We start from the raw sequence: 22,783 nt of genomic DNA on the forward strand, positions 1-22,783 counted from the left end.
TTACACCAAAATAATTCTCCTTGCTGAAAATTCCACAAACTATCTTAATTGCTTGAAGCAATTCTCCTATATTGTAATTACCTCATTGCCTTGTAATTATTTGCTTTGTGAATGTCTCTCCACCCCCAAAACCTTCTCCGCCCCCCTCAACTCAAGCTCCTTAAAAGAGCTCCCGGTGGCCTCAGTATCCACCATGTCTGGCACTTACGGAAACTCAGTAGCTTTGGTTAAACCGAGTTCATGTGAATTGAAACTTCAATAACTTCCTCCTTTTAGATTCTGAATCCCATTAGGAGCCCCATAATCTGTTATAGTTAAGTGGCTAATCAACAGGACTTGCAAATTTTGAAAATCTCTTTCAGGCTCCTATTGAGCGACTACACTAGACCAATATATTGTGGGAAATAAGCAATTATTGTCACTTACTTCTATATTTGGGTCCTTACCTATCTACCTCCATAGAGAAATTAATAACCCCCATTATTAGAGTCTCTAAGGCAAATCTCGTGTTAAAATAAGGATGTGGCGTGGTTAACTCAATGCCTAGCACACAGGAATGCTCTTTAAGCTCTCTGTCCCCATATGCCAGTGCCTATAGCAATGGCTACAGCTTGTAGGGCAGCAGTCTGGTTAACGCCAGCCCATCTGTTGGTACCTGTTCTATGACTGCAGGCCAGAAGCACTGGGTAACAATCCTTCAGACTCCCAGAGTTTTTCCTGAAGCCAGTGAACAACAGTTCTATTTTGTTTAATTTTTCTTGTCTCTCATAACTCCCCACTCTGCATGCCACAGGATGGGTAGTTAATTAAAGTCAAGTCAAAAAGTGGACCCCACACACGCAAACAAAACTAGGCAACAATAAAGAAAGACGTTCCAGCCCAAACAGCTTTCTTCAAATTCATCACTTAAGGGATTCCTGACGTGGAGAAACAATAAAACACTCCTTTGCCTAGAAATGTAAACTGAACCTTCACTTGGGCTTGTTGAGTGAAAAAAAAAAAAAAAAAGGTAGAAAAGGAATATCCGACCAGTGCAAGAGAAGAGGCAAGGTGCTTACTCACAAATGAGTCAGCAAGAATATCAGCGCCAGCAAAGAGGGAGAGCGCTTCTGCCACATACAGGCAGTGGATCCCCACAGGGCAGAAAGCGAAAATAGCCAGCCAACTCTGTCGCCTCGTTAAGTCACTCTCTTATTGTAATTTAAGTCCTAACGATCCCTGGCCGAGAAATTCCCTAACACATAGGAGCGACTACAGATTCTGATCCGTGCTAAGCAGTCACAGGTGAACCAAGGCCTGAAGCCCATCACTGGAAATTTGTAGCTGAGGCAAGATCCACCTGCTTCGCTCCCCACCCATGTACAAATCCCCAAAGTTATACTGCCTACAACCACCAGCTCCTCTTGCCCTTTGCAAATGATCACGAGGCCCTAGCAGATTGCCATAATATTCCTAGCAACCTGGAGACAGGCTGGAGTTAAATCCCATGAGCAAGTTCAGTTGGGTAAGTGAAACCATAAATGCCTACCAGGACAGTGCAATAAGATTATTATGTGACTGCCAGTGGCTTGATTTTGTCTGTTAGTATTGGCTTGAGTGTTACTGTATTTTTTTAGAAGCTCCCCAAATCCATAATCCAATCAAAACTAACCGAGGCAATTCTGACCAGCACGATGTCCTGAGACTGTCCACAGATCCTAGAAGGCACAGTATCCAAGTCCCCCATGCCCTCCAGAGGTGACATCACACAAGTCACAGCCAAAGAGGCTGAGGTGTACTTACGTAGGGCATGCCACTCGTCCTGACGGATGGTCTTTGTGATGTTGAACGTGAGGTTCCTGGGGATGGTTGCTGAGGAGTAGTGGTACTTGATGTACGTGCATCGCTCAATTTCTCCTGGAAAAGAGAGGGACCCAAATGTTAATGACATTGCAACTGTGTCCGGAGCAGCTCTGGGATCCATTTTGTCGACCTGGAGAAACAGACTTCTTTCATAGTGGGCTCGGTGACACCTGCTTTATATAAGACAGCTGCTTTGGCTCCAAAAGAGGAAGAGAAACAGAACCACAAAGATCTTTGATTTATTTTCAAAAATACATCTGAGATTATGTAATGGTGGAAAGAACCAACATTTAGGCTGTCAGAAGCTAGCTTTTTAAAAAGGCGGTACTCTTGTTTTTCTAACCTTCTTAATAAAACCAACTCTCAAATTAAAGTTTGGCATTGGAAAACATTTAAGAGTTTCCATCCAGGGACCAGGGGAGACCAGGCTTGGCCCTGGCCTTCATGATAGCATTTGCTTTTAGTAGAAATGTTGCATTTCAGCCTTTTGCACAAGGAGCTGGGTTAGAGGAAATTTCTTCCCTTTTCTCCCTCCAGGCCCCCCAGTCCTCTCCAACTTCACCTCTGACCACGAAGTTCTCAAGTCCATCTATCTCTCTTTGCACTAGTCTCTTCTCAGGCTTCCTGGACAAAATTGTTGCACCTTAACTCAACACCCAGGCCAATGCATTATTATTATATCAAAGTAGGCCAGGGATATAGCTCAGCGGCACAGCACCTGCCTGGCAAGTACAAGGTCCTGAGTTTGATTTCCCCATACCAAAAATCAATCAATCAAAGCAGACTTTGCCAGTCAAATTATTTTAGGGCCCAGATTCTCAAAGTTTGGCCTCAGGAGCAGCAGCATTAACATTCCCCGGAAACTTGCTAGACACGCAACTTCTCAGGCCCAACCCCAGACATCCCGAAACCAAAAACTCCAAGGTAAAGCCCAGCTGAGTTTTATTAAGTCTTCCAGCTGATTCTGTTGTGTGCTTAAGAACTGCAGAACTGCAGCCTTAGAGATCTAACGGAATTACCCTTGCATCACTTCCAAACTCCACCATGTTTGCAAATTCCAAAAGGAAGGCCCGATTCAGAGTTCCTCCCTTGCCACATTTGGTTTCCTGCAGGCACTGCTATTGACAATGGCTTGTATCTGGGGAATATTAAAACTCAATGTCAGGGCATTGTGAAGAACCAGGAAAGGAGTGATTTTTTTAAAGGTTAGGGGTTGTGAAATTTGGTTTTGCACCTGAATGGAGTTTGATGGTAATCCATTTTGCACCCCACTGATTTTCAATTTATAACTGGTGGCACCTGATTGAATTGTTTGACCCCACGCCCCCATCCCCTGCCCACTGTCACCAGGGAACCTGGCAATGGGTGGAGTGCAGTAATTTAGACAGTGCCTCATGAAACCGATGCCTTATTATAAATCATATCTGGACAACTTCCCAGTTACCAGTTATTGGCGAAAGTTCCTCAAATGGGACAGGCTCTATTCGAAGAGGGAAAGATTTGGAAAGTGGTCTGCACTCTGTTCGTTTATCTTTAGTTTTTCAAATTTTGTGTCTGTCCCCTTTGCCCACAAACCTCCTGCAGTCTCTCACAGGCCCCCACTTTCCCCCAAGCACACCTCCTCCCTCACCTCATCCTCTCATCCTGCTTCCTTGACTTGCTGAACCCAAAAAAGTGTCTAGCGTAGTCTCCACTCAAACTCACCCCTCAAGCCTGCACATTCTAATTCTATCACAAATTCCATGAATAGCATCACTCTGCGTCTAGGCTATAGGAACATCCCCAATGCCTCCTCCTCCTCCCTAATGGTGTCTCGTCTTGCTGACATCAACTGGTCACCAAATTCTCTCAGCACTACTCCAGAAATGTCCCTGGAGTCTGGCATCTCCTCTCAGTCCCCACATCCTCCATGGCAGTTGTCCTAATATAATGACGTGCATCATAATGATTTTTCAGAGCCAGGCTGAATATATGATAGTGGTCGCCTAAGATGGCATTCCCTGCTGATGTCACCGCCATCTTCTTCTGAGAAAGTACATGCTACCATGTTCACACAGTGACAAAATCACCTACCAATAGATTTCTCAGGACGGGTCCCCGTCATTCCATGATACATGACTACAGTGACCTAGCTCAATAAACAACCACATTTGATGGGAACTTGCTAAGTAGGAAGAACTTGCCAACTGCTTTACAGGCCAGGAGTTCCCAACTTTATGCATACTATGAAGCTCACAGAGAGGATATTTAGAAGACACCCTGGGATAAACAGACAAGGCGGCCCCTGCCCAGACTCCCTGAGAGCTGAAGGAACCAGCATTCCCAACACCCCTGGAACCCATCCCTGAGGTCATACTTGCCCTACCACCTGGGAGACTGTATGACGGAGTTGCTGTTATCACCATCTCTGTTTTTAAAAATGAGAAAGTTCCACTTAAGAAGATTAAGTGACCTCCTCCAGGAAGTGACCACACCAGGATTAGAACCCAGGGTTGTTCAATGAAAGCCTCCCTTTCTGGGGCCACCGTCTGCTCGCAGGCCTCCACTGGCCTTTGTGCACACCGGAGAAACCCCACACTCCTCAGGCATAAAGTTCCCCGAGCTCCGCTCCAGCTCCCCTGTGGCCCCAGCCTTCCCACCCGCCAAGTTGCTGCCTGGGGGACCTTTCCTCTGCACCCTGAGTGCGCCACCCTGTGTGTCTCGAGCTCCTGCCTGCCTGTCTCCCAAGGACAGTGATTGCCCTCAGAGGGGGTGCAACTGGCAGCTCCCAGAAAGCCGTCCTTGCATCTAGGAGGTGCGCAGCAGCCCCCAGCAGGAGCACTCACCTGGGCTTCTCCTTCCTCCCCTCCCGCTCACCTGAGCCTCCTCCTTAGCACCCAATCACCCGCCGGACTGTGATTTATCTGTTTACATGCCTCGCTCCCCCGCTAGATTATGAATTCCTCAAGGGCAGGGACGTTGTCTCATTCATTTATCATTATCTCCCAGCCCCCAACACAACAAGTGCACCAAGCACCCAAATAAAGGCGTGAATACTATAGATGGCCTTAGTAAGAACACAGAGGCAAAGAAGCCAACTGTTTTTATTAAATGGAAGGGAAGTAACTGGGGCAAATAGAATGTAATCAGTGAAAGGAGATGATTGCTGCAGAACTCAGTGAGCCTATAGTCAATACCTCTTCCCTGTCTGGACAACGTAAGGAGAGACAGTCAATCACAGTGAGATAGGAGAAGCCCAAGTATGATCACAGAACAGTGTCTCACTGTACTGAGCAAATGTAATCCAAGGGGCAACTAAGTCAATGGTTTGGGGGGACAAAGGGGGAGTGTAGAAAAGAAGTAAGAGGGCAAGAGTAGAAGGCTGTAACAAGGATACCATCAGCAACTGCCTTAGACAGGTACAGTTGGGCAGGTTGCGCCCCGCACAAGGGCATTTCCTGAATACTTGGTGCTGAAATCCAGCTGCTGCAATCTGCCAAATCTTGCACCCTGGTAGGGTGGAGGTTGGGACTGTCTTTGCCAGAGGGAATTTCTTTATCTCATCTGCGCGACAGTGCATATAAACTAGCCATGTCCTATGCGCAATCATTCCAAGATCAAACAAAATATTCCCTGGACCCAGCCTTGGAGCACAAAACCAGATTTCACTGGTGGTGGCCAGATTGGTACCTGTCACTGTGGCTGAGAAAAATTCCTGCTTTCTTAGCTGAGGTCAGGCGCTCTCGGCCTCAACACAAACTCAACAAGTTGTCACAGGCTCCCAGCAAGCTACAGCCAGCTCCCTGAGCCCCTGCACCTGCAGCCCATGCAGCCAAAGAGGGAAGAGGCCGCGTCACCCTCAGCAAGAACAAGAAACCAGAGAATAGCTGGTGGTGACAGCCAGGAGACCTGCCTGGGGCAGCAGGAACAGCCCGCTGGAGGCCCTCACTGTTTGCTTTGCATCAGGGATTTTAACATCCTGCCTTTGACAGCAATTAAATCTGAAAGATTCAAATATTGCCTAAGAAGAAAGGCAAAATATTTATCCATGTGTCTGCAGGTCCTGTCAGTGTGCTGGGCTTTTGTAAATACAGGCACCATCTGGGCACCCAATACGTGTGCCCAGAATGTGGGCTTCCCAGTGCAAGCAGGTTTTCCTGCAGCAGAAGATGTGGAGGGGCTACCTGCAGCATGACAGGCAAGCCCATGGCCCTCCCTGGGAGAGGTCAAACACGCCTTCACCGACACCTGCATCCCAGCCCAGAGTCTCAGCAGGGGCACAAGTGGGTCTCGGTCATGCTCTGTCTCCTGAGCTGGTGATCGTCCTACCTGCCAGTCAGGGTCCCAGCAAAACACACACTGGCACCCAAACATGTAACTGAGGAGAGGTCTTCAAGAGGACAATTTAACTCCCTAACCTGATTGAAATATGGGCAAAGGACTTAAACAGACATTTATCCAATGAAGATATTTAAATAATCAATGGATACATGAAAGGATGTTCAACATCTCGAATCATCAGGGAAATGCAAGTGAAAACCGCAATGAGGTATCACCTACACCTGTTAGGATGGCTGCTATCCAAAAAAAAGAAAGAAAAGGATAGAGAGAGACAAAAGATAACAAGAGTTGGCAAGGAGACAGAGAAATTAAAACACTTCTACACTGGCATGGTCATATATGCTGGCTATACCTCCATGGAAAACAGCATGGAGACTCCTCAAAAAGTGAAAAATAGGTCTACCATGTGACCCAGTAATCCCACCTCTAGGTATATATCAAAAAAAACCACTATCTCAAAGAGATATCAGCACACCCATGTTTATAGCAGCATTATTTATAACACCCAAGATATGAGTGTGTATCAATGGATGGATAAACAAAATGTGCCGGTTTTGGTAAACACACTGGAATATTATTCATTTTTTCAAAGGAGATGCTTCCATACATGACAACTCAAAAGAATCAAATTCTGCAAGATTCCACTTATATGCAGTATCTTGAACTCAGGAGCAGAGAGTACAGTGGCAGGTGGCAGGGGCTGGAGGAGGTGGAAATGAGATGTTCAACAGGTATAAAATTTCAGCTATGCAAGGTGAGAAAGTTCTAGAGATCTGCCATACCCCATTGAGAGTATATTACACTGAATTGTACACTCAAACATCAAAAGTGGAGGAGGAGAATTTTCACAGCTGCACACAGGGTACAGAGACCAGAGAAGGATGGTGGAAAGGCCCTGGGGCTGACAACAGAAAGAGCTGCCACAACCCTGAGTCCTCAGGCAGGGGAGGGAGCCGTCACCAGAAGCTGGAGAAAGTGGCCACACGGAGGGAGGGTCACATCCACTTGGGATGAGGTAACAGGGATGAAATACTCAACCGCTCACTGCTCCTACCTTCCACTGTGGTGCTGAACCCAGCTGGAAGTTGGGGAGGGGCTCAGAGCAGGTGAGGAGGCCGAGCCAGGCGGGGAGTGGCAGCCAGAGTCCATTGCATTCCCCTCTCTCCTTCCTCCTCTTGCATTTCCCTGAGCCTCCATGGCAAAGGCAACCACAAGGAACCTGGATGAAGAGAGGTTTTCCATTCCTTTCTTTCCGCTGCAAGTCTTATAAGACGCAAGGCGTAAGTGTGCTAACTCACATCAAGTACTAAGTGTGGTCCCTGCCTGAAACGAGTGCTCGCTATCAATGGCTGCCCGGGGACCCTAGACTCCCTAAAGACTGCTCTAAAAAGACAGGAAGTCAGAAATAATATTAGCAAAATACTTACATTGGTGCTCAGCTGTAGATCTACAGCTATAGAGAACTTTTTTTAAGTATACTAGGGATTGAACCCAGATCCTTAGCACTGAGCTACATTCCCAGGCTTTTTTTATTTTTTGAGACAGGGTCACACTAAGTCACTAAGTTGCCCAAGCTGGGCTTGAACTTGCGAACCTACCCCCAACCCCCCGTCTCAGTCTCCCAGAGTACTAAGATCACAGGCGTGTGCCACCACACAATGACCATAGGAGGCAACAGCCATAGTAGAGCGAGAGCCCTGACATCCGAGGAAGAAATGAACACACAGAGTTGCGGGGTGACACAGAAGCCAAGTGCACTGGAGCTGAGGTATGGATTCTGGTCACACCCTGGAACACCAGCAGGGTAAACAAAATGTAGTTTTAGCGATCCACATTGCATGGTCTCCCAAGTCCTTGTCGAGGGAGACTTCACTTGAGGGTAATACATACGAAGCAGGGCCCTTCTCAGGCAGAGTGGCTTTTGAGAAAGCCCAGGGCCCAAGCTCACCCTGTCTAAAGCTATCTTCCCTGAACATGTGGTTCAGTCTCCTACTAGAGAGCTATTCCTCTGGGTCTAATATTGTTCTTAGACACGCACCTGTAAAGCTCTTTTGCAGACTGAAGAGGCGACCCCAGTCACCAACACCTAAGTGTAAATGAGATCCCAGAACTCCAACTCCACACTGGAGAAGCCCTCGCCATCAGAGGACCCCAGGGACAGGAGATGCTGAGGGGCCACCAAGCATTCTGGGGTGCTGTGGAGGGAAGGGGAGGGTGTGACTCGGGGGCAAACCCTTAACCTCACAAGTGTACCTGACGCTGACCTCACCCAGGTAGCGCAAGGAAGAACCAGAACAGCGGAAACCCCCACTCCTCACTTTAAAATTGCTAGGGTAGGCTGGGTACGCGATGGTCAATTTGTTCAGGAAAAATTGAGTTAAACAATATGTAAGCTGTTTACTTAGCTGCAACACTGACCAATACATACATTGTCACTCTGCCAAAAAGGACAGTTACAGATGCAGCCAGTCCTAGATTCTTAACCCCAAATCCTTTTTCATGCAAAGAGCAGTTTCCAGCAGGCAAGCTGGCAAGTTCATCAAAATCAGAAAGCCGGTCTCTTGTTTACATTCTTCCCCAGGCCAGGCACAGCCAACCTGTACACAGAAAGTCCTCAGTATATATTTGGATGAGTGAAAAACAAATATCAGGACCTGATATTTGATCATATGATCTACCAGGTAAATTAAATAACTGGCTCCACGTGCTTGCTGGTCTTTTCAACAAGCCTAGCAGCAAAGCAACGCTGGAGCCGAATGCCCCTCGCAAGCTGTGTTTGTACAATGCCTTGGGTGTCCTGCACCACAGCCCCCAGGGCCCGCATCCCCCTGTGTGATTCCAGTGCCCCTGTACCTGCAGAGGATGCTCTTGGGGGGAGCCGGCAGCCCCACCGAGTCAACCTCCCACCCCCTTCTGAAGGGACCCGGACTGCACACGGTGACCCAGAGAACGGTAGTGGGCAAGGTGCACACATTTGAGAGCGCTGCGCTGCGGTGGTATCACTGAAAGGAACTGGCACGGTGTAGTCTTAAGCTGACTTGGAAGGGTCACAGTCCCTAGGAGGAAGCAGCCTTCTAGCTTTCTTCTCAGCTTCCCTGTGTGTTTTTCCTCTCTGATATTCATTCACCTGACCAACCCACGGAGGGACTGCTGGGCCACTCAGAGATCTGTGCGGTTACCTCATCCACACAGCTCCTTTTTTTGCTGTTATTGTTTCTTTTTTTCAAGTGTGTGTGTGTGTGTGTGTGTGTGTGTGTGTGTGTGGTACTGGGGAATGAACCAGCAACATTTCAGCTCTTATATTTATTTTTTATCTTGAAACAGGGTCTCACTAAGTCAACCAGGCTGGGCTTGAACTCATGCTCCTCCTGTCTCAGCCTTGCAGAGTGCCGGGATTACAGGTGTGCACCACCACACCTGGCTCAAGGGCGTCTATTCCATGTCTTGCGCATACCAGACGCTCACAAGTCACGTCGTCACAACAGCGCTGAGAGGGAAACATGATCGTCCTATCCCTATGCAACCAAGGAAGAAAGAGGGAGTGGAGACAGGTGAGAGCCCTGCCCAGGCCACTTGGGCAGCCAGCAGAAAGCTAGGATACAAATTCCAGCCTCACACACCACCACCACAATGATTCACTGCTTGGTGGAGGACTTGATGGAAACAGGATTCTTTTTGCACCCACGGCCTTGCCCAAAGAAGGAACTCAGTACATCTGCTGAAGGACAAAAGGAAGGGAGGAACGGATGGCAGTGCTGCCCTGCATGTCACTCCTCTGTCCGCAGTGCCCCAGCCCCTCAGGCTCTCCTGCTTCCCTGCCCCGGCCCCAGCCTGCCGCGGGGCCCGCCCCACACCGGGACAGTCTCACCCTCGTGTCTGTCTCGCCCACCGGGCTGTCAACTTCATTATCTTTCCAGCCCAAGGTCTGACTAGTGTTCTGCACTTTATAAAAAAAGATTAAATAGAGAGTAGGAAGAGCACATGGAAAAAGCAGAAAGCGAACAACAAAAAATGATGAAGCAGATCTTTAAGATTCAGACTTTGTCTTCTCTCAACAACAACAAGTTAAAATTATATCCTAGTGGGGGGCAGAAGTGGGAGGATTTTCCGTTAGCAAATTAAGAAAGCCACTTCTCAGATGGATGAGCACTTAGTGGAATTCTTTAGAAGCCCCAAAAAAGGGGCCAGGGTGGAAGAACACAGGAGTTTAGGGAGATAAAGAGTTGATATTAGAGGTGATGGAAAAGCAAACCAGGGACGTTCAGGAGAACCCAACAGAGCAGACTTGGGCTGGCAGATACCATGCCTCTCAGCCCTGTCCCCAGGCACAGAACTGGGAGGAGATGGGAACGGACACCCTGGCACCTCCACGCCCAACAGTGCTGGCAGGACTCTCCATATTTAAGAAGCAGCTCTTCACAAAAGCTCATTACAAGAAATCTCCCTCCCACCTCCCCATGTCTTCTCTTTAGCGCCTTCTGCTCCTCCCTGATGTTCTGAGAAAGATTTGCAAGGTTTATAGCTGCTGCAGGCCCAGCCAGAATGTTTTTCTTCTCTTCATACCAAGGGAAAGTGTTAGCTACATTTTGTTTCTAATGGCTTCAGACGCCTTCCTTTCTGTATGCTTTGTTTGCTCTGTTTGCGGTATCAGCGTGGCCTTTTAATGTTTCAGATGCACTGCATAGACTGCATCTTAAATATTTAATTCCTTTCTATTCTATGTTACATTAATGTTTGTTAGAAGTACTATTCAGGGGACCTCCCGATTACACACACAGGATTCCATTTTTAAAAACCATCACCTCCATCCACCCATCACCATATTTCTATTACTTTACCCCACCCCAAACCTCATCTGCTGGCTACTATGATAACGCAGTTATTTGCATATTAATCATGTACCTCTAGATAAAAGCTTTGAGCTTATGTTTTTTATCTTTGTACTCCTGATGGCCAAAATAGTATTTTGAATATTGCTACTCAATTTAATAATAGCTGTTATTTAGTGAATGCGTTCTGTGTTTGCTACTATATAAAGTGCATTATTATGCATTTTCTCATTTGATTCTAAAAGTTAGCTACTATTATTATCCGCATTTCACAGACGAGGACATAAAGGTAGAGTGACCCTATCGAAGAATGCATAGCTATGAGGTGCCAGCAGTGGGATTCAAAGCCACCTAGCATACTTCCTAAGCACCACATGACAGGGCCTGGGATGTAGCTCAGCGGCATAAGCACCTGCATAACAAGATTAAGGTCCTGAGTTCAATTCCTGGTACACAAAGAAAGAAAACTGACACATGACACTGCACATGTGAAAAGAAATTGGCAAAAATCAAACTCTTCTGAAAAAAAAGTGGGAGCCCTTCCAAGGGTTTATATTGCTTTTTATGTAAAGCAAAACTTTCCCACGTGCAGGAATTTTCAGCAGCTATAGATCTCGCTGCTCTTATCAGCGTAAGACAAGATGTTTGCTTCCACAGCTCCCCTAATGGGCTGGAGAAAAGCTAACTTGGCAGCAACACAGAAGCGGAGAAGTAGAAGAGGGCCGGCGGCGTGTGTGCTGGTCATGCATCTGATGCCTGAGTCTGGCCACATCCCGGTCTCCACTTCCGGAGAGCAAGGGCCTTTGGGCAAGTAGCTCAACCTCTCAGGGCCTCCATTTCTTCATCTGCAACATGCAGATAATAATAGCACTCAGCTCATAAGATTGATGAGGAGTAAATGAGATAACCCAGGGCAAACCTGCTCCACAGTGAGCCTTCAGTAAATGCTTGCATCATTCATTAGTTATGCCTTTGAAGATACACATCCTACTCCCATAGAACAGCCCATAAATACTTAAAGACAGCTCTCATGCTTCTCCCTACCCCTAAATCTCCATTGCTGCTAGCTGAAGACAGCTAAGCTCTCCCAACCACACTGGTTATTCTGAAGGTTCAGTCCATGGACTAGCAGCTCTCCCAGTCCACAGAGAGCTCTGGCTTTGGTCATTCCCTGTGTGCATCCCAGGACCACAGCTCCTGGGCTCTGGGCGGCATAGCTCTAGTGATGCAGCGTGGCATCCTTTTAGCTTTGCTGGCAGCCTTGTCACAGGGCTTAGCACTCAGACGGGACCATGCCAAAGTGGTTTCCTCCAAGGAAGCTAAGCCAACTCTGCCCCACCATGTGCTGGAGCAACTGGCTTTTCTCATTTTTTGGCTGTGGTTTTTTTTTTGTTTTTTTTTTTTTTCCTGTTTTGGTCTGTTTTCTAGGCATAGGATCTCGCATTTGTTCCTGCCCCAAATAAGTTTTGGAATCATGATCTTGTCACTCCATAAATTAGTAATTAGTCCCACATGCTGCATCAGCAGGTCACTCCCATCCTCATCCAGGCATCATTACCACCCCCTACACATACACACACACACACACACACACACACACACACACACACACACGTGGTGTACACACACTCCCTGTGAGCACAAATCAAACCATGATGACAGCTCTTTGGCTGTGACTGTTCCACCTGCCGTGAATCCATCTCCTGACCTGCCTCTCCAGGCCCACTTCCCCATCTCCTTCACCTGGGTCTCCAGGGAGACCTTCCCTACAGCGCTCACCCTGATTGACAGTCTAAGAATGGCACCCACAGAAGAGAATGAAGCAGTGGGGTGTGGCTTGCTCAGGTCTGGGCATCCCAGCTTCCTCGCTAAGCACTCACCACCATCTGCTTCACCGGCCCTCTAGACAGGTTTCAGAGCCCCCTCAACCCAGCTGCTGGTCTGTGTCCGTGGACTCCCCCCAGGGTTTTCTTCACGAAACACATCCATGTCTAGGTTCTCAGCATCTTGTCTCCTTCAGAAACCTCTCACCAGTCTGTCTCCCTCCATAGACAAGAAGACTGCACTGGAGAAGCCACCTCTCAAGCACCTCCCTGTCCACCCACATTGGCTAGTGGTCAACACTCCAACCAAGAAACAAAAGTGAGGCTCACCCAGGGTGACCACCAGGTCCCTATCCTTATACTCAATTATCCCACAGAGCCTGGTTTCTACCCTTCCAACTTTGCATTCATAAGATTCTTTTCACTGCTTTATCCACAGACTCTTCCTTTACGAGATAATGTAGCATCTAACATTCTGCAACCTGCCATGTTAAAGCTCTCTAAAGACGTCATCTTTTGTGGGAACTCCAACCTTGTTAATCCCACCTTTTTCATCCCTGGATTTCAATATCTTTTCCCTTTTTCTAAGTCTTTTTATATGATTGATTGATTGACTGAATGAATGAATGAATGATTGATTTTGAGGCAGGGTCTCACTGTGTAGTCCAGCCTGGCTTCAAATTCACAATTGTCCTGCCTCAACCTGAGCGCTGGGATTACACACATGCGCCACGACACCCGTCATGTACATTTTAAACAAGACATTTTTAAATGTCATTGCATAGTCACTTCCTCACAAAAGGAAATGAAGACTGAGCTGTCACGGCGACCGCCCCACTGTCCCTGCTAGCTTCTGCCTGCCAGTTTCCCATTTTGCTCATGTATTTTCCAGCTTGAACCAGACTTGATGGGAAAGAATGAGGGAGGTGAGGTATGGCTTTTCATTAGCATTTGGGGTGTAGTAAATAACCTGTTCTCTAATTCCCACTGAACGCCTAACAACCTTCTAGAAAGTTCTGAGCCATGAGCTGCCCCTGCCCTGACCGCGGCGCCCGCCCCCCAGCCCACAGACACCCATCGTCTGAGTGTGTGGCCCCTCCAGGTACAGTTTCATCTGGCACAAGGGTCATCCATCTCCAGCTCTGACAGACAAATGGGGTGAGAAGGAGCCCAGATCTGGTTTTTCACTGGAAAACAATGAGCTCATGCTCTCTCTCCAGGGACCGAGGAGTGGAGACAGATCTGGAGTTGGGAGACAGTGATGGAGGCAGGCAGGAGTGATGAAGGATGGGCCTGGAAGAGGAGGGAAGCCAGGCTGGCACTTCTTTCATGTCACTTTTGATAAGAATCCCCAGCTCTCAGGCCAGAGGGAAGCATCCATTTTCTTTAAATTAAGGATTCAGCATGAGGCAGTTGTCCTAAAGGGAAGGAATGGTGAGAAGATAAACAGGGTTGGAAATTTGTCATTCTTGCTTCTTCAGACAAAAGTAAAATGATTGCTCATGAGTCACCAGAATTGCAGGTGCCAGGGCAGAGATGCTTTCATGTTCTCTGCCGCTGTCGCCTCTGGGTGTGGGGTCAAGATGTGATCATAGCCACTCGGGCCAGCTCTGTCCCTGCCGGACCTGGGCCTCCTGGGTCTGAGTCTCTACAGGGCCAACAGGCTGAGGCAGACAGGAGTCAGCAATTCAGACAGCTGCCCTGATGCTTCCAAACAGCTGAATGGATGGTTTCGGCTGGAGGGTGAAAACTTCAGATTACTCACACTGCCGCTCTTCATTTGAAAAATGAATCATAATAATGTGATTTTCCTTTTTACCACCTAACGCAAAGGGAGAGTAGTAAAAAGAGAGAATGAGAAAAGAGAAAAAGAGAGGAGAGACAGAGACAGAGAGACACATGTACGCATTCTCAATGGTGTTTTAGGAGGGAGGGAAGCTGGGTTCTATCTAACAAACCAAACCCAGGTGATTGATTATTTTACTCTTCAAACTGTTGTGAGCCATAGTTAAAAGCTGGACAAAAAACAAAGACCACAGAAAGAAGGCAGAAAGCCCGAAGAGATGAATTGTTTTTCTTTACACCTCTACTCACAAAATGGACTATTGTATTTTCACGTTTAAGTTAAATGACTAGATCAGAGCTTTTAGTTACAGAGTTCACCTGATTCTCTAGTTGCACTCAAAGACAGAAATGAAAATAGAAATCATGCCTAATTCTCTCTTTCCTTGCTGGGTCTAGAAGCACTGCCCAAGGATACGTGTGGGTGCTAAAGCCTTCCTGTCCAGGGTCAGATCTTAAGGCTGTCTGGGTATGTGATCTTGCCCAAATTAATGAAGCCCTCTGTGTCTAAGTATCTTCTCTCCAATGGAATAAGATAGGCATATCCATCTCCTTGGGGATTTGTTAAATTCAGTGAGCTAATACAGGTAAAGCACTGAGTGTCTGGAATCCAGTAAGCATTCCATGATTATTATTGCTATTATTATACTATATCACATACAGGGTACACGCTTATGTCCGTCAGACACCAGAAATGTCCTTTAGCACATGCAGCAAACACATATCTGGCATGGTTTAACAAAGAAATGGGTATCTGAGAAGGTAGCTTCCTGCAAGTCTGTCTTCCTCTTGCCTCCTGTTCGGATCCTTGGTTTCCTTCTCAGCCTTTTCTCAACTAACCCATCCTTCCTCATCCCTACTTCTGGCTCCAGGCATCTCCCCCTATCCTACAGCCCTCACTGCTCCCCATTTTCCAGCCTCCTGGAACACCAGTAGCACCTGAATCCTATCAAACACGTCTCCCCTACTTACTGAAGCAGAATCATGGCTTCAGTGGCGCACTGCCAAGAATAGTTTGATCAGGAGGTAGGGCTCCCTTCTGACCTGAGAAGGCGATACTTGGTAGTTGAATATGTGTCTCCAAATCCCCAGTGCCAGCCCTAACTTGATGAAACAAAAGTCCAAGCCCAAGATGGAATTTCTCATTTGTTAACTTTCTACAAATTCTGCTCCGCACTGCACCTCCTCATCAAAAAAAAAAAAAAAATCAGACAATATCAAAATCGGGTAAAGACAAGAGGGGAACAAATTTTCAGATGCTGTTTTTGGGAGTGTAAATGGTTACAAACACTTGACAAAACCAGGTAGAAATGTGTGTGTCCTGTGGCTAAAACTATAACCCTAGACAAACTCCGATGTGTGTGCATGAGGAGATGTGTGTAACGACATTCAGTGTAGCATTACTTGCCAGAACAAATGTCCACCAATTAGACATAGAAAAAGAAAGCATGATTATCTTCACTTGGTGAAGTAGTATAACAGTTGCACTGTGCATATTAATATATATAAATGCATCTCTTTAAGACACATATGTGTATTTAAACCATCAAACCTAAAAGCAACATGACCCATTGCTTAAGGTGACATCATTTTGTGACAAGCATGAGCACCGAAGACAACGAAGTTCTTGAGAGCATATACCCTGGGGAGAAACTGAAGAGGCCTCCAAGAAGCCTTCACCTCCATCTCCACATTTTCTTGAGTGACATCGAGTAAGATTAGCACTTGCTAATTCTACCCAGCAGGTACAGTAGTAGTTATTACAGTACTCTTTTGTGTATTTTAATTTTTCCTCCCACATAATATAGTTCCTTGAGACCCAATGGAAAGACACCAATCACTTCTCAGAAAGAAAGCCACTTACTCCCTTGATAAAAATCAAACCCTCACCTGTAATCCCAGCACTTGAGAGGCTGAGGCAGGAGGATCATTGTGAGTTTGAGACCAGGCTAGGCTACAAAGTGAGCTCCAGGACAGCCTGAACTGCATAGTGAGACCCTGTCTCAAAAAGACAAAAAAAAAATCAAACCCTTGTTCTCCAACCAGGGGAATAGGTAGGGGCTGTGGCCTTGAGTCACCTCCCACAGGTCCTCCCCAGGGCTTCCCCCAGACCACCTGTGAGCCCTCTCCTCAGCACACTTTGATCAGGTGCTTGCTGAGGGTGCAGTCCTAAGAGAAGCGGCTGCCAAGAAAACTGAAGCCTGAGGCAGGAAGGGTAAGGGAACATAGGGTAGGTGGGAGCTGTACCATGCCAGGGGAGGTGTGGGCGGAAGGTCACGGACGGCAGAGGAATTCATGGAAGGCTGATGGAACTCAGTTTAGGGGAAAAGGACCCCTGGGGCCAGACTGAGATGCCCAAAGGTGTCTGTGAGTCTGCACCCCGCTGAGCTGGAAACAGGTCTGCCCTAAGGTGAGAGTTTGAGGGGTCCTGCAGGGAGAGGCAGCTAAGCTGGGACAGGATGCTGAGAGGAAAAGCCAGGCAGGAGCGGCTGTGTTATCCAAGCTCCAGAGTGGAGCTGTATGCAGCTGCAGACATGCGCTGAGAGGATGCACGAGCCCTCTGGTCTGCACATGGCTTCGTGGTCCCCTTGACATTGACCTGGTCCCCAAAGGGCCTCAGTCTCCTGAACATGGGGCTGGCCCTCCCTGCCACTGGGTCCAAGAGATGCTCTAACTTCTCAGGTGGAGGAAAGGAGCAGAGTGTGTGGGTCCCCCTGGGATGCCAGCATCCAGGCTGAGCAAGGGGAGAGGAGTAGATCATGCTGCTCCCTAACGCTGGGGCCCCCGTTACGCCAAGGCCCTGAGCTTCTGCATTCCAGCCTTCTCTGGAATCAGCAGCCCACACGCAGACGCAGACCGCTAAGACAGCCACACAGCTGCCTCTTCTCTTCTTTTGCAAGGCCTCGGGGAACCATTCCAGTCGCTATGATGAACAGAATTGCTGCTGCATCAGCCTGCAAGGAAGCTCCCTCAAGGGGCCTCTGGCTCCGGGAAGCAGAGCCAGAAGGGCAGGGTTGGTCCCACCGAGAAGCCGGATGGGGCTGAGCTGAAGGGCGGCAGAGGAGACCAGGGCAGGGCTAGGGTGAGAAAACAGAGGACAGCCAGGGCAGCTACCACTGGAGAAATTTCCATTTACTGGTACTGGTATTTCCTGCTTACCAATGATGGACTACCTGAAGACTTTTTAAACAAAAACAAATATCCAACAGTGAAGATGCCACCCCTGGAGAGTTAGTACTCAGAATGCACATCACAGAGATGTCTTTGAAGCCATCAAAGCAAACAAAGTTTAACTGCAGAGCTAGATGGAGGCAAACACCCGGGAATGAAGTCCCCTTCTTTCCCGCTTCCTTCCAAGCTGCAGCCGCTGCCCCCCACCCCTCCCCCAAGCTCTCAGATCTCTTATTACAGGACTACCTTGTGCTGCATGGGGGCTCTAAACCCTGAAATTCTCCCTTCCCCAAGTGGTGTCATCTGTGTGCCCCCTGCACACCCCAACAGCCCTTCTCTCACCTCACTAGTGACTCAGCCCATCTCGTCCTCTCCTGAGGTCCTCTGCCACTCCCCTCTCCAAGGTTCCTTGAGCCTCCTTCCCCCGGCAGGGCCCCAGCAGTGAGACAGAGAAGGAACTGGATCAGAATTCAGAAAATCCAGCTCGGCCCCAAACACACATGGAAAAGTATTCTATAGTAACAGGAATAGCAGCATCTGCAATCAGTAGCGCAAAAGAGGGTCTCCTCAGTAAGTAATATTCAGAAAACTGGGTAACCCTCTAGAAAAATACAACTAAAGTGAAGGCGCATTTTATACCTAAAACCAATAAAAATTCCAAATAGATAATTTTCTTATAAAAAAAAATTATGGCACAAAGTGCTTGAAGAAACTGAGAAATTCTTATGTAGCCCATCTTTAAAAATTGATAAATTTCACTACATAAAAACACAAAATTCCATATAGCAAAACCTACCTTAAGCAAAATCAAAAGGAAAAACTGAGGGAAATATTCACAATTCATTTCACAGACAAAGGACTAATTTGCTTCAACTAAAGTACCTTCAAATTGATAAGAAAATCATCAACCAACCCAATTAAGAATGAGCAAAAGATACGATCAGACAGTTCATGGAAATATAAATGTCCCTTAAACATATAAGAAGCTCAAGAATATTCAATACAATAGAATTACAAAATGGTCAATGTAATTATCACTGTGACCAAGTTTGGTTTTTTGTGGTACCAGGAATCAAACTCAGGACCTTGCGCTTGCCAGGCAGGTGCTGTGCCGCTGAGCTAAATCCCCAGCCCCTGTGACTAAGCTTCATAATATACTGATGGTTTGGGTGTGAAGAAGCCGACGCTGCCACGGTTTGCTGTAGGAGTATAAATTTTGTAAATTTGTTCAACCTCTCTGGAGAGCAATTTATCAACATCTCTCAAAATTACAAAGGCTCAACTTGACCCAGAAATTCCACTTTTAGTAATTTATCTCCAAGATGCAATGGCACAGGTAGGAAGTAAGACATGTACAAGGTTATTCACTGCCACGTTGCTTAAGAGGAACCTACATCTCCATCCATAGGAGACTGATTAAATAGATTATGGGATATCTACACAATGAATGGCAGTGTAGCCAATTTTGAAAAGACAAAACTCTTTACAAACTGATACAGAAAGCCTAAGAAGATAAATTAAGTGAACGCAAGCAATGTGCAGAAGAGCATGTAATATAGACTATGTTTATGGAGTGAAAAGGGAGAAAGAGATAATATAAATATGATATAAATATAGCGATATAAATATAGAGGTATTTGGTGGATGTTTGCATATCTATAAAACATCTCTGCCTAGAAACATAAGGGAAGTAGTAATGTTGGTTGTCTAAGGTTAGAGAACTGGGAGGTTGGGAAAACGTAAGGGAAAGAAATATTCCCCCATACTTGTAATATATGGAACCATATGAATGTATTGCCTACATTTTAAAAATCCAATTATAATGCTAAAAACAAACTAAGGTAAAGTCAAGATCACTTAAAAGAGAGTGTCGTGGGTTTGTCAAGGGAAATATTTGCAATTCATTTCACAGACAAAGGACTAATTTGCTTCAACTAAAGTACCTTCAAATTGATAAGAAAATCATCAACCAACCCAATTAAGAATGAGCAAAAGATATGATCAGACAGTTCATGGAAATATAAATGTCCCTTAAACATATAAGAAGCTCAAGAATATTCAATACAATAGAATTACAAAATGGTCAATGTAATTATCACTGTGACCAAGTTTGGTTTTTTGTGGTACCAGGAATCAAACTCAGGACCTTGCGCTCAGGACCAGCTCTGCCCAGTGTCTTGGTGGTTCTTAAAGATGCTTCTATTCCTAGGGCTTAGAGCCCTCCTCTGCCCTACAACCTGAGCCACCCCACCGTAAGCCTAAAAGCTGGGCTGACCTTCCCAGGGGGCTTAGAATGCCTGACAGTCAGAGTAGAGGCTGAGATTGACACAGGCCTGCACTGTCACCCACACTGACTGCACTGACCTTCCTCGTACACCAGTCCTGGCAGACGGGCCTCTGCCTTATTCTCCCATGTCTATGGCCAGACTACATGGCCACTTAATCCACTGGTTCCTCCAAGCTGAGGACTCTACCTTCCCTCTGCCAGATGCCACCAAGGATGGCCGGATTCCTGACCCCAGATGAACCTGTGAAAGCACAGCCCCTGGCTTCCAGACCTCTGGGCCACGGGGTAGCAGGAGACAGATGTCCCTAAGTTTCTGCTGCTCTGCCTGTCTGCTGTCTGCCGTCAGGATGGCCCTGCAGGTTGGGCTGGCTCACTTATTCCAGCTGCCTCCACCCCTCATGTTAATAGCTGCCCTCTGGGTGTCCCTTCAGCAACTGCATGGCACAGCTCTGCCTTCACTCACGTGCCTGGCAAGGCCAAGCCACCAGGGCCTTGCTCTTGCAAAGGGCTCTGCAAGTTCTGCCCTCCAGCTACATTCTAGTACTTTGTAGTGAGGGCCTCTCTCTTGTCATTTGATAATCATTCTTGGTTTTGTCAAAACAGCTCAGAAAACCTCTCAGGATGTCCTCAGCAAGCTCAGGTACCACAGCTGTCTGGAAGATGAAACAGGGCTTCAGCGTAGACCTTCAGAGCTAGGCCAGTTTTACCACGCCATCTTTCCAAAAGACACAGCTGCCTCCTCGGCTGGGGTTTCTGATTCCTTTCAACTTATTCACATCAGGTCCTGTGGCCCCGGGATCATCCTTAGGCAGCAGGATCCAGGGATACCTTCCAGCTCAGTACTATCAACAAAAATCTCTGGGTGTATGCAAGGTTTCTGGGTTTGGGCAAGTACGTGACCTTGGTTCTCTCCGGGCTGGGCTTATCTTCAACCCGCAGTGCATCCCAGACTTCTCGAAGCAGCCTGTAATTTCTGTGTCCTCTTGTGTGAGTACTTCAAGGTCACAATCACCGGCACAGCACAATCATCAGCTCTCAAATGACTGTCCTAATGGATGTTGTTTGCAGCTTATCCCAACTAGAATGTAAGCTTATTTCTGTTTTATCTCTCATAACACCTAGGGAAACACACTGTTCTGCATACAGATGATGATTGCAGGGTGGAGCTGGGGAGGGAAGTCAGAAGGTCTAGGCCTGAGTCTCAGTATGCAACCTTGGCAAGTCTTTCAAATTCTGTCTGACTCAGTATCCTCATATCCAGACAGACAGCACTAAAATCCACTTCATGTAAATCCAGTGAGTACGGGTATGTGAAGGTTCGGTGTTCTCCCACAGCAGTATGCGTTAATGTACGGAAAGTCATTTTATATGCATCTTTTCAAACAAGCTCCTCTAGGACTGTGATGGCGAACCCTTTAGAAACCAAGTGCCCAAACTATAACCCCAAACCCACCTATTTACCACAAAGTGCCAGCACTGCAGTTAAACCTCAATACTGCGGTTTTGGTTTCAAAAAAACAACTGTTATCTGATGCTCAGCCGCTGGGGCAACTCGGCTAGCATGCCCACATAGATAGCTCTATGTGCCTACTTGGCATGTGTGCCATAGGTTCACCGCCACTGCTCTAGGAGACATGAGCTCTGTCTGTGCACACAGACTCGCCTTGCTGCTCACTGGCCAGGCCAACCCAGAAAATGTCTTTGTGCGGTTCCACAGCTCTGTCTCCGAGCAGCCAGAGCAACCACACCTCGACCACACATGACATGGGGCCCGGCACAAAATCAGATCCTCCCTAGAGTGAAAATGTTACCAGCTGAAATGTACAACGCGCCATGAGAGGAAACTGGAAGCAAAAAATTAAAGTGAGTAAAATGCAAGTTAGAGCGATGGGGGAGACAGGCAGGGAGGACTCCGGATGGACAGAGCTGGGGAGGAGGGAGAAGCAGGAGCCCAGAGAGGGAAGACAGACTGGCTTCCGAGTTCCCAACCCTACGCCGCGGGTGCAGCCTGCCAACCAACCCTGCTTACGTGACACAATCGGGGTGGGTTTACGGGCACCAAGGAAACCACACCCAAAGCCTGCAGTACGCTGAAAACCCACCCACTTTCCAAAGCGCAGCTTCGGGCACCACCCTCTCAGTTCTTACGCCTGCCCTGGACTTTATTGGAGCAGCTCTGGTTCCTACACCTGACTTTGAGTCGTTGACCACAGACTGAACCTGTCACCACCTGATGCACTGTAGTGGCTTTCTCTCCACGCCAGCACACCAGCACACACACACACCCTCCACTTGCGTTCCCTTTGTTGAGGTTTATATCCAGATGTCCCCTCAAAGCCTCATGTGCTCTTAGGCAGGGATTTGGGAGGTGATTGGGTTAGTTCACTGATGAGTTTATAGCTAAATGTGATGTTGGGGAGGTGGAGCGTGGGCCGGAAGGGTGCATCTCCCTCCCTTCTCCCTTGACCTCTCTGCTGCCTGACTGCTGTGTCCCTCTGCCATGTCGCCCTGCCTTGAAGTCAGCCAACTATGGACTGAACCCCCTACAAACTGTGAGCCAGAATAAACCTCTCTTCCTTTAACTTGGGGGTGTCCCACCAATGAGAAAGTAACGAAGATACCCTTTGTCACAGTATCCATCGTGGTGGGCAGGAAATAAGAGAAGGAAC

General features: G+C 47.4%; 1 protein-coding gene across 1 annotated transcript in view; it reads right to left on the reverse strand.

Annotated features, from left to right (window-relative positions):
- Positions 1-22,783, reverse strand: part of Tmem178b (transmembrane protein 178B) — a 360,893-nt gene that overhangs the window by 244,822 nt on the left and 93,288 nt on the right. The window contains exon 2 of the mRNA XM_005405409.2: positions 1,783-1,896. Coding sequence (XP_005405466.1) covers positions 1,783-1,896 — 114 coding nt within the window. The remainder of the gene's footprint in view (positions 1-1,782; positions 1,897-22,783) is intronic.

This window comes from Chinchilla lanigera, unplaced genomic scaffold (assembly GCF_000276665.1).
Source record: "Chinchilla lanigera isolate Chin_1 unplaced genomic scaffold, ChiLan1.0 scaffold00093, whole genome shotgun sequence".
In the NCBI taxonomy this organism is placed as follows: Eukaryota; Metazoa; Chordata; class Mammalia; order Rodentia; family Chinchillidae; genus Chinchilla; species Chinchilla lanigera.